The sequence below is a fragment of the Hemitrygon akajei genome, chromosome 3 (assembly GCF_048418815.1).
Source record: "Hemitrygon akajei chromosome 3, sHemAka1.3, whole genome shotgun sequence".
Lineage (NCBI taxonomy): Eukaryota > Metazoa > Chordata > Chondrichthyes > Myliobatiformes > Dasyatidae > Hemitrygon > Hemitrygon akajei.
Window position 1 is genome coordinate 45,674,429 of NC_133126.1, and position 12,562 is coordinate 45,686,990.

Consider the following 12,562-nt stretch of genomic DNA (forward strand, 5'->3'; position numbering starts at 1 on the left):
AAAAATAGAAGGCTATGGGTAACCCTGGTAATTTCTAAAATTAGTATGTTTGGCACGGCATCATGGGCTGAAGGGCCAGTATTGTGCTGTAGGTTTTCTATGTTTCTATCAATCTAGAGCAAAACAAACTGATGGAGGAGCTCTGTTAGGTAGCGTCTGTCTATTTCCCTCCACAGTCTGTTTCAGATTAAGAGCCTGCATCAAGAGTGGAGCATCTTGCCCAGATGAAAGGTCTTAATCCATAGCATTGGTGTCATGATTCTTGGAATTGTCTGATAAGTATGCATTCAAATCCCTGACTAGTCAGCTACACATTGACACTAAATGTCTTCAGGGAGATTACTCCAAACTGGCAAGCTATTTGGTTGCAAGCTGTCTTTTTGTTCAGACAGTTGGAGCATTCTTGTTCTGGAGATCTTGGAAATTAACCATTCCCTTGATTGCCTTAATGCCACTGTGTAGGATGGAATGCAGAATGCGAAATAGACATAATGCTTGCTTGTAGCATTGAGTACGGCAGAGCTTCCTGGTTAATGTGCTGAGTGAATTCAAACCTTTTCATACACAATTTTTAGTGTTATACTTGAATACCAACCAGTAGGGGAGAGAATGGTTTAGAAATTATGCAGTGCATTTTATTTTAATGTTACACAATTAGAAATGAAGTTTTGGTGGAGATTCTCAATAACAATAATTTATGAGTTATTTTCCATATTCAAGAAAAATGGGCCTTTCCTGGTGCGAAACACAGATCTTGCATAAACGGACTGCATTACACGGGGAAACCTATCAGCAAGATCGTTCCAAATTGTCCTGAGAGTCAGTGAGTGGTCTCGTTCAAGGCAATGATGGTGCAGTACCAAATTTCCATTAATATTTCCCAGCATTCCCATTGTTTCCATTTCTGAGCCCCTTCCTCCCTCACCCTAGTTGGTAGTCTTGATTCTCAGATTTCTGTGTTTTTCAATGTCTTACCCATTCTTCCCCCACTCCACCATGGCTTTGAACCTTTTGGATGGGTGGTTTAGCCATTGGCCCTCTCTTCCCTTCCCATGCTGTCTTCCCCTCTCCCAAAGAATGAATATATCTTGGCCCTAGGTAGTATATTTCTCTTAACTGTGGAGAATGAAAAGGAGAATGTGCAGAAACATTCAAGGGCACTGCTGAAGTTTGCAGCAGAGAGAACCCATCACAGAAATGGCCATTGAAATGCCATGGAAAGATCATGTAGGAATTACTAGGGAGTCAGAGCAGTGAGGTTAATGATTCTACATTGCTGTCTCGATTATATTTTATCTTTCTACAAGAATCCCTGAGGATAACAAGTGGTTTGGTGTGATCTTAAACTAAATTAGGTGGTCAAAAGGGAATGTATACTTTATTAGAATTTATGCATTCATTATAACTGAATATTTACAGATGCTTATCATTTTACTCTAGTTTTATTGATGATTTATAACTTCTAAGGATATGACATGTGTTGAATTTGTTTTCTCTCCAACTATATTAATGACTTCATCAGCACCTGCTATCAAGTGAAATGACAGATTTCTACTCTATATTGTTAACTGAATATATTAGTCCTATCTATACATACATCTTGTATTCCTGTGTGGATCTACAAGATGTAATTGAAAATATTGAGTGAAGTTCATATTGCTGAAGATCTTTTTAAACTAGATATCATATTAATTTAATGCAATTATTGTATTTTAAATAAATTATGAAGTTAACAAAACTTAATTTTGAACCAGTAGGATGAGTGACCTGGGCACAGCTGAAGTTTGCAGGAACTGGACTTCACAGCACCTTGGACACAGCTGGACGTGGTGACCACTGCACATTTTAAAAGTTAACAGTTTGTTTTAAAGAATAACCTATTGTAATATTCATTGGTCGATGTATTTGAAACAATATTATCTCTCCAACTCGCATGGAACAATGAAAAAATTACTTTGTATGGCTTTTGATCCAATGATGCATCAGTGTTACTTAAACTATGTGCTTAGTGAATTGATTTGTATTGGTTCAACTCTTAGCTTCATTGTTTTGCTGGATTTGTATTTCGCTGATTGTTGAGCTGCAGAAGAAGCAGTCATCTTGTGATCTAAAAATTCATTTTGATCCTGCCCATAATGGTAATGAGCTTATTCAAATTTGCTTCTGCTATGATTACTCATTACTTGAAAGGAGCTAATACCATTGAAAGCACCTTTTGTAATTTGCATTTAATTCACTAATCTGAACTTGCAAGTCTGCTATTTCATTCACTTGTACATGTGGGGATTATATTTGAAAGGTTAGATTAAATAGTGCAAGATATTATGCATGCCTCTGCAGGTTCAGTCAGTCATGAGTTAATTCGCTGGCAGCAAGTGACAGCGGTAGAAATTAGGAGGTAATCTTGAGAGGAGTGATCAGTGCATCTTGCTGCCATAAATACACACAGGTATAAAGGCAGGGGAGCTAAAAATAAATATTGTTGCAGGTAATGTCTTCTGTTGAAAGTTATTCCTCCAGATTAGATTTTTGTTAGAGTTCTATGACCAAGTAGAACAATTTTCTCCTAAAATTCTAATAATTTTGTAGAACTTGGAATGGTGCTGCAAGAAGTTTTTTGATTTTGGATTGAATTGTGTCCTGTAGGATTTACCACCACATCTGAGCAATTCCTCTTCAATGGATTTTATTTTATCACTGATTTCCACAATATTGCCTTGTCTAGGATTAGGTTTATGTACATTTCATTCATTTTGCTGTTCCCATTTAAACCAATTTTCAGTTTAAGGAGCAGCCAGTGATACAAAGGTTTTGAAATGAATATACTTTTTGCCTTCATTATCGTTGACTTGCTCCATGGATATTGTTGTATTTGTACGTCATTTGCTAATTTAATTTTTTGTTTGCTTGACAAACTGTTAAATAAAATAACATTTAAGACATCACTTGTTTATGCCTCTGCATTTCTTGTATAATCCATATTACTGCATTTTTAAGCTTGCATTCCTTTCAAGACTTATTTATCCATTACAGATTTTTAGTTAGGTGGGGGCAAATCATGAATTGATACAATAGTTCTATTAAGCTTATTCTGAAAAGTTGTAAGAGACAAATTGAATAAGTATCATGGATGGTATTGGGTATTTTAGAGCCTGCTTCATAACATCAAGTTTCACTGGAGTTTTCGTATTAAATTTCAGCAATGATCAAGCTTTAAAATACTTAATGAAAAGTTCAGTATGCTTCCTCACAGTAATTCATAATAACTATGAATTATTTGAACAAAATACTTTCCAAACATTAGCAATAGTATTTGGCTTTAATTGGACTTCAAGTTCAAGTCTGCCTGAGGAAAGCATAGATGATTTTTTACTTCATCTGAGAGTGAACCCTCCCATTCCTTCACTATTGCATTAGGAGGTTATCCTAGATTATTGTGCTCAAGTATCAATGAATCTTGAACACTCAACATTCTGACTCAAATTTGAGTGGTGCCTACCCCTGGATCACAACTGGCATATTTACATTGAGACTGTGTTTACAAACATTTGGTATTTGGAACCCCCAATCATTTGAAGTGTTGGGAATTTACTTCCCACATTAAATGATATCACTTGATCGAGATTTGATCTTTTGTACTACGATACTTCACACTGAAGAGGTGATGTTAACAGCTGATGTTTAAAACCAGCAACTTGTTTATTTGTGCTGGGATTTTGTGATGTGAATATCATTTTTGTCAGCCAATGTGTTGCCTGCTCCAAATGAAACTTCAGCTCTCCAGTTGTGGGCCTGGGCACCTTCGAGTGGCTTAGTCACTGATCCACCTCCGAAGTGGACAAGATACCCAGGTCTAGAACAACTTAACATTTGTGTGTTCTTGGAGCTACCACAGTGTAACTCCGCATTGCTCTTCAGGCCACTGCTGGAGCGGGCATCAGTGATTCTGCAATGCACCATTATTTGTGTGCCATTCAGTACTATCGAGCATTCCACGCTCTCTATAATCTGTCCATAATTTGACTGCATTACAGGATTTAAGTTTATGTATTGCCCTAGATTTCAGTCCTGTGTAGAATATCTTGTGTTTATGATTTCAGCTTAATCATGCATTGCCCACTCCAAGCTTTAGGCGAGAACTGGACAGTAAGTAAAGCATTGTTTAGCAGCATTTGTAACCATATTTCACCTGGTGAACCAATTTAAAAGTAGCCCTGCACATTAGTTGAAAGCTCAGCAATGTGCCCATTCCTGTTAAATCAGTCTTTGTGTTTGTTTTTTTTTTAAAAAAAAAAGGTTAATCCTAAATTCATGCAATCCTGATTTTGTTTTGTGAAGTTAATTTGTATTGAGAGGATTCAGACTGAGCAATAATGATTTGTTAATCTTAGGTCTTACAACTTCTTTTGTAATAAAGAGACACACACATTGGAGGAACTCAATGGGTCAGATAGCATCTGTGGAGGAAAATGGACAGTCTAGGTTGAGATTCTTCATCAGGACCAGAAATAAGGGAGAACCAGTATAAAAGGAGAGGGTATGGGGCTGGAGCGAGAGCTGGCAGATGATAAGTGAATTTAGATAAAGACAGAAGATGGTGAGGGAGGGAGTGTGAATAATGGAGGAAACTGGGACGTTGTCAGTGGAAGTAACAAAAAATCTGCACAAGATGGAATCTGATAAGAGGAGAGTGGATCATGAAATATAGGGAAGGTGGGGATGAAGGAAACTGTAGGAGGTGATATGTAGGCAATGGGCAGAGGGAGTCCAAGTGAATGGATTAGGGGAAAACCAAAAGGGGTGCAGTGGGAGGGGTTACTGGAAATCAGAGAAATCAATGTTCATGCCATTAGGTGAGAGACTAGCAAGGTGGAATATGTGGTGCCATTCTTCATCCGTACCTAGGTTCAACTTGACAATAGTTTATAAAATGTGTTCAGGAAAGTTTTCTAAATCAATATATAGAGGTACCGACTAGAGAAGATGCAAGGAAACTAGGTAGGACTGGTGACGGAAGAGTGTGTAGGGGAACACTTTGGTTCTAGTGATCATAACACCATTAGTTTAAACTTGATCATGGATAGATAGATCTGGTCCTTGGGTTTAGGTTCTATTTGAAGAAATGAGAAAGGATCTAAAAAGAATGGACTGGGACAGGTTCTCTGGCAAGGATGTGATTGGTAAGTGGGAGGCCTTCAAAAGAGAAATTTTGAGAGTGCAGAGTTTGTATGTTCCTGTCAGGATTAAAGGCAAAGTGAATAAGAATAGGGAACCTTGGTTCTCCAGGGATATTGGAACTCTGATAAAGAAGAGAGAGATGTATAACATGTATAGGCAACAAGGTGCTTGAGGAGTATAAAAAGTGCAAAAAAAAATACTTAAAAAAGAAATCAGGAGGGCTAAAAGAAGACATGAGTTTGCTTTGGCAGTCAAGGTAAAGGATAATCCTAAGAGCATCTACAGGTATATTAAGAGCAAAAGGATAGTAACGGATAAAATTGGCCCTCTTGAAGATCAGAGTGGTCAGCTATGTATGGAACCAAAAGAAATGGGGGAGATCTTAAACAGGTTTTTTGCGTCTGTATTTATGAAGGAAACTGGCATGGAGTCAAGGGAAATAAGACAAACAAATAATGAGGGCTTGGAACCTATACAGATTGAAGAGGAGGAGGTGCATGCTATCTTGAGGGAAATCAAAGATAAATCACCAAGACCTGATGGTATTCCCTCGGACCTTGGAGGAGACAAGTGTTGAAATTGCAGGGGCCCTGGCAGATATATTTAAAATGTCTGCATCTACAGGTGAAGTGCCGGAGGATTGGAGGATAGCTCATGTTGTTCCATTGTTTAAAAAAGGCTCTAAAAGTAATCCGGGAAATAATAGGCTGGTAAGTTCAACGTCGGTAGTAAGTAAATTATTGGAAGGAGTACTAAGGGATAGGATCTACAAGTATTTGGATAGACAGGGACTTATTAGGGAGAGTCAACATGGCTTTGTGCGTGGTAGGTAATGTTTAACTAATCTATTAGAGTTTTTCAAGGAGGTTATCAGGAAAGTGGATGAAGGGAAGGCAGTGGATATTGTGTACATGGACTTCAGTAAGGCCTTTGACAAGGTCCCGCATGGGAGGTTAGTTAGGAAGATTCAGTCACTAGGTATACATGGTGAGGTAGTAAATTGGATTAGACATTGGCTCAATAGGAAAAGTCAGAGAGTGGTATTGGAGGATTGCTTCTCTGAGTGGAGGCCTGTGACTAGTGGTGTGCCACAGGGATCAGTGCTGGGTCCATTGTTATTTGTCATCTATATCAATGATCTTGATAATAATGTGGTAAATTGGATCAGCAAATTTGCTGATGATACAAAGATTGGAGGTATAGTGGACAGTGAGGAAGGTTTTCAAAGCTTGCAGAGGGATTTGGACCGGCTGAAAAACGGCAGATGGAGTTTAATACAGACAAGTGTTAAGTATTGCACTTTGGAAGGACAAACCAAGGTAGAACATACAAGGTAAATGGTAGGGCACTGAGGAGTGCAGTAGAACAGAGGGATCTGGGAATATAGATACAAAATTCCTTAAAAGTGGTGTCACAGGTAGATAGGGTTGTAAAAAGAGCTTTCGGTACATTGGCCTTTATAAATCAAAGTATTGAGTATAAGAGTTGGAATGTTATGGTGAGGTTGTATAAGGCATTGGTGAGGCTGAATTTGGAGTATTGTGTGCAGTTTTGGTCACCAAGTTACAGGAAGGATGTTACTGGGACTTGAGAAACTGAGTTACAGAGAAAGGTTGAATAGGTTAGGACTTTATTCCCTGGAGCGTAGAAGAATGAGGGGAGATTTGATAGAGGTATATAAAATTATGATGGGTACAGATAGAGTGAATGCAAGCATGCTTTTACCACTGAGGCTAGGAGAGAAAAAATCCAGAGAACATGGGTTAAGGGTGATCTACATCGGTGGTGCGCAGGTGGAACAGGTCAAAAGCTTTAAGTTCCTCGGGGTGAATATCACAAATGACCTGACTTGGTCTAACCAAGCAGAGTCCACTGCCAAGAAGGCCCACCAGCACCTTTACTTCCTGAGAAAGCTGAAGAAATTTGGCCTGTCCCCTAAAACCCTCACTAATTTTTATAGGTGCTCCGTAGAAAGCATTCTTCTAGGGTGCATCACAACCTGGTATGGAAGTTGTCCTGTCCAAGATTGGAAGAAGCTGCAGAAGATCGTGAACATAGCCCAGCACATCACACAAACCAATCTTCCATCCTTGGACCCACTTTACACCACACACTGTCAGAGCAGTGCTGCCAGGATAATCAAGGACAAGACCAACCCAGCCAACACACTTTTTGTCCCTCTTCCCTCCAGGAGAAGGTTCAGGAGCTTGAAGACTGTAAGGCCAGATTTGGGAACAGCTTCTTTCCAACTGTGATAAGACTGCTGAACAGATTCTGACCCCGATCTGGGCCGTACCTTCCAAATATCTGGACCTGACTTGTACTACCTTACTTCCCCTTTTCTATTTTATAATTATGATTTATAATTTAAATTTTTATTATATTTACTTTGATTTGTACTTCAGGGAGCGCAAAGCGCAGAAACAGATTTTGCTGTGATGATTGTATGCTCTAGTATCAATTGTTTGGTGGCAATAAAGTAAGGGGGAAAAGTTTAAAGGGAACATTGGGGGGGCTTCTTCATACAGGGAGTGGTGGGAGTGTGGAATGAGCTGCCAGATGAAGTGGTAAATGCAGGCTCACTTTTAACATTTAAGAAAAACTTGGACAGGTACATGGATGAGAGGGGTATGGAGGGATATGGGCCAGGTGCAGGTCAGTGGGACTAGGCAGAAAAATGGTTCGGCACAGCCACGAGGGGCCAAAAGGCCTGTTTCTGTGCTGTAATGTTCTATGGTTCGAGAGGAGACTGTGGTGGGACATGTCCCTGTGGGATCTTAATGGTCTTATGCAATGGAAATGGAGTTAAGATGGCTGGCCACTGAGAGATCCCAGTTTTTAAGGTAGATGTAGCATAAGCACCCACATCTCCACTGTAGATGACCCCCCCATCTCCACTGGGTTTCACTAACATAGAGTAGGCTATACTGGAAGCACCAGATGCAAATAAATGGTATTCAAATATTGTGCTGCCTCACTGGGAAGGACTGTTTAGCCAGAATGGTGGTGAGGGAAGGTAGTATAGGGGCAGGTGTAACATTTAGTATAATTACAGGGATAAATGCTTGGAGGGTTATCAGTGGAGAAGTACAAGTGGACAAAGGAGTCAAAGACAGTGGTTACTGCAGAGAGGGAGGGTAAGAGCGATGTGCCTGGTGGTGGGATCCCACTGGAAATGGCAGAGGTTGTGGAGAATGATAAGTTGAATGTGGAGGCTCATAGGATTGTAGGTGAAAACAAGGGGAAATCTGTTACATGATTTGGAAGAGCTGAAGGTAGATTTGCAGGTGTAACTAATGTTTCCGGCTGTTTTATATCTCAATGCAAGAAAGGCAGATGAGCGCAGAGCATGGATCAACACACGGGAGATATAAAATGCATGCCAAAAGGCGGTGGTACGTCGTCATGAGGGGTGTGGCAGGTAGATAGGGAAAATCAGGTTGGTGCAGGATTCCAGGAGGGAGAGTTTCAGGATTACCTACAAGATGGCTTTTTGAAGCAGCTTGTGGTTGAGCCTATTAGGGCATCAGCTATTTTGGATTGGATTGCAATAAACCGGAATTGGTTAAAGAGCTTAAGGTAAAAGAACCCTTAAGGGAAAGTGATCAAAGTGTTATATCTCAATGCATAGAGTATAAGAAATAAGGTGGATGATCTTGTTGCACAGTTACAGATTGTCGGGTATGATGTTGTGGCCATCACTGAATCGTGGCTGAAAGATTGTTACAGTTGGGAGCTGAATGTCCAAGGTTACACATTGTATTGGAAAGATATTGAAAGGAGGCAGACGGGGTGGCATGGCTCTGCTGGTTAAGAATGGCATCAAATCAGTAGAAAGATGTGGCACAGGACTGGAAGGTGTTGAATCCTTGTGGGTTGAGTTAAGAAACTGCAAGGGTAAAAGGACCCTGATGGCAGTTATATACAGGCCTACCAACAGTAGCTGGGATGTGGACCACAGATCACAACAGGAAATAGAAAAGGTGTGTCAAATGGGCAATGTTATGATAGTCGTGGGAAATTTCAACATGCAGGTCAACTGGGGGAAATCAGGTTGGAAATGGATCTCAATGTGTGAGTTTGTTGAATGCCTACAATGTGGCATTTTAGAGCAGTTAGTGATTAAGCCTATTAGGGGATCAGCTGTAATGGATTGGTTGGTTATTATGTAATGAACCAGAGTTCATAGGGACCTTAGGGTAAAAGAACCCTTGGGAAGCAGTGATCACAATATGATTGAGTTCAACTTGAAATTGGTAGGTAGAAAGTAAAGTCTGACATAACAGTATATTAGTGGAGTAAAGAAAGTTACGATGGATTGAGAGAGGAGTTGGCCGAAGGACATGCTGGCAGGGATGACAGCAGAGCAGCAATAATGTGAGTTTCAGAGAAAAATTAGGAAGGTGCAGGATAGATGTATTCCAAAAATGAGGAAATACTCAAATGGCAAAATAGTACAACTGTGGCTGGCAAGGGAAGTCAAAGCTAAACTAAAAACAAAAGAGGACATACAACTAAACAAAAATTGCTGGGAAGACAGAATTGGGAAGCTTTTAAAACCCTACAGAGTGCAACTAAAAGAATCATTAGAAGGGGAAAAGATTAAATATGAAAGCAAGCTAGTAAACAATGTCAACATTTTTGATTCATTCCTCACACCACTTTATTCCATGATCCACTGTCCTCTCCTATCAGATTTCACCTTCTTCATCCCTTTGTCACTCCACCTATCACCTCTCAGCTTCTTAAATAATTTCCACTCTCCCCCTCCCTCACCTGGGTCCACCTATCGCCTGTCAGCTCTTGCTTCACTCCTTTCTGCCATTTTTAAATCTGCCTCTTTCCTTCCAGTCCTGATGACGGCTCTCAACCCAAAATGTTGATTCTCCATTTCCTTCTATTGATGCAGCCTAACATGCTGAGTTCCTCCAGCATTTTGTGTGTTGCTCCAGGTTCCAGCATCCACAGTTTCTCTTGTGGCTCCAGAATGAAAGAACACAGATTGACTTCCAGATAATATAAACAAACTGAGTAAGTGGCTACCAACATGGCAGATGGAATATAACGTGGGAAAATGTAAGGTTATTCATTTCATGGAGGAAAAAAATGCTAGGTGTTTTTTAAATGGTGAAAAATTGGGAAATTGTAATGTTCAAGAAAATCTGACTATATTTTTAAACAAATCCAAGAAAGCTCAGATTCAGCAGGCATGGTACCTAGAGATCATCAGCACTGAACTTTGAACTAGTTCCAGCACCAAATCACTGGCAGAGTTTGTGAAAAAAGATCAATAAACTTGGCTGAAAGTACCATACTGGACTGAGCTGAGGTAGAAGCAGGAAGCATCTGAACAGAGGTTTCTTGTGAGTCACACACACAAAATGCTGGAGGAATTCAGCAGGTCAGGCAGCCTCTAATGAAAAGGGTGCAGTTGACATTTCGGGCTGAGTCCCTTCAGCAGGACTAGGAGATAAAAAAGGTGAAGAGTCGATGTGGGGAGAGGGGTTGAAGAAACGTGTGAGTCCGTGTATTTCTATATTGATGCAAGCTTTCTGAGACTATGCTCAACAGATTGTAGGAATTGTTGATGAATGTGCTTTTCTGACCTCTCATCACTAATAACTGAGAGATGTTCCCATCTCTGATGTCCCATGGAACTCATGAAGATCCTAGACAACTGCAGGGAATCCAAAAATGGAGAGATATCATACAGGCAATATCATAAAATGCCTTTATGGGTGTTACGAATGTGCCACAACTCTGAGGGGCCGAAGGGTACAAAGTAGCCCCCTCCTTTTTGAGAACCGCAAGATCGCTATTAATTCAGGTCTGGGGACCCAGGAAATGAGAGAGAATCCTCAAGGGTTTGGAATGTGTGTCCTGCCCTCAGCGAGACAAAGCCACGGATACCGGCCATTGTCTCTTGAAGACAGAGTTGTGTATTGAGTACTGTACTATTCATTGAAGCCCTCAGGGAATGACCAGAGTGGGCTGGTTGAGGGATTGCATCATCCCAACCTGATTGACATCTGAGACCCCGTGAGTAAGGATAAAAGAGGGTCTGGGGAACAACCCCTTTAGACGCACCAGGAGAAACGCTAGAAATCCCGTGACAGCGTTTAAGAGCGACAGCCGGTGGGGGCCAGCATGTGTCCTTTTCCATTTGCCAAGGAATTGGCGGGACTTACCACGGAAGAACGGCTTTAGCTAAAAGGAGAAACCAACACCAACGGAACTCTGGAAGGATCAAAATCATAAAAAGGAAAAGCTGGCAAGTTATAAAAATCTGTCTCTTGACTCCAACCAAAGGCTGCAGCCTGCATGAGCTGAATGACTTTTATATTTCCATCGGACAATACATTATCCCCTAGACAACGATAGAGCTTATTTCTTATTGATTATTATTATACCCGCACTTTTAGAGTTGGTATTGACAACGTATATTATCTGTATGTTTGCATTGATATTATTTTTGTGTATTTTTACCAATAAATACTGTCAAAAATAGTACCATCAGACTTCAACGGACCACTCTATCTTTGCTGGTAAGTGACCCAGTTACGGGGTTTGTAACATGGGGAAGACTACGTTCTGGAGCTCAACTAACAGGATCTGATAGGCAGAACACATGGGCAAAAGTCCTCTGTTATTAGGTATCTCTCTGCAGCCAATGTCTTACAGATCACTCATCTGCCCTGTTCTGATACGTGCTATAATTTATCAGCCAATTTGTGTACATCCTCAACAAAGCTTATCAGCAGGGCATGCTGAAACTGCGGTTGTGCTGTAATGTTCAATTCAGATAGCTGAGCTGAACTGAACCGAAAACCTGAAAACAGAATTAAATTAATTGTTGCTCTTTTAAAATGCCAGTTCAACTGACCTGACTGGGGAAACAGGTACCATTTATTCTTATACAGGATGAGCTCTTGAAAATGTCTATGCATTATACTCCCATGTGCGGATGAGCATGGGTGTGCCTGGTATTTTCATGTTGCAATGACTCCTGTTTCCTCTTGTGTTTGGGATTAACAGTTATAGAAGTATTCTGCTGATGATAGATTATGGAAGTCAAACATTAACTGTTCCTCTCTCCACAGATGCATCTTCTGTATTAATGTCAGAATTTCACGAGTTTAGAAATCGTAATTGCTAAATTAGTGAGAAATCTGTTTGCCTATTAATCTGATATAATGTTTTTTCACATTTTTATTTTTTGTAATTTATTTTTTTATTGAAGTTCATCATCACACAAACATTTCCATAAGATGTATTTCAGACATTGTACATATATATCATAAAATCATATATGTCACAAATCTCCACATTGTATTTATCTGAGGTATACACTTATAGAAAAGAGTGGAAAGAAAAAACAAGCAAA

The 12,562-nt window shown here is 40.1% G+C and overlaps 1 protein-coding gene across 3 annotated transcripts in view; it reads left to right on the forward strand.

The window, feature by feature from the left end:
• Positions 1 to 2,942, forward strand: part of aspg (asparaginase homolog (S. cerevisiae)) — a 68,776-nt gene extending 65,834 nt beyond the window's left edge. For 2 of the 3 annotated variants that reach the window (XM_073039771.1, XM_073039772.1), the window contains one exon: positions 1,755 to 2,942. In XM_073039771.1, coding sequence (XP_072895872.1) covers positions 1,755 to 1,757 — 3 coding nt within the window. In that variant the 3' untranslated portion in view covers positions 1,758 to 2,942. The remainder of the gene's footprint in view (positions 1 to 1,754) is intronic. The other variant, XM_073039770.1, reaches the window with a different exon arrangement.
• Positions 2,943 to 12,562: the final 9,620 nt, after the last annotated feature.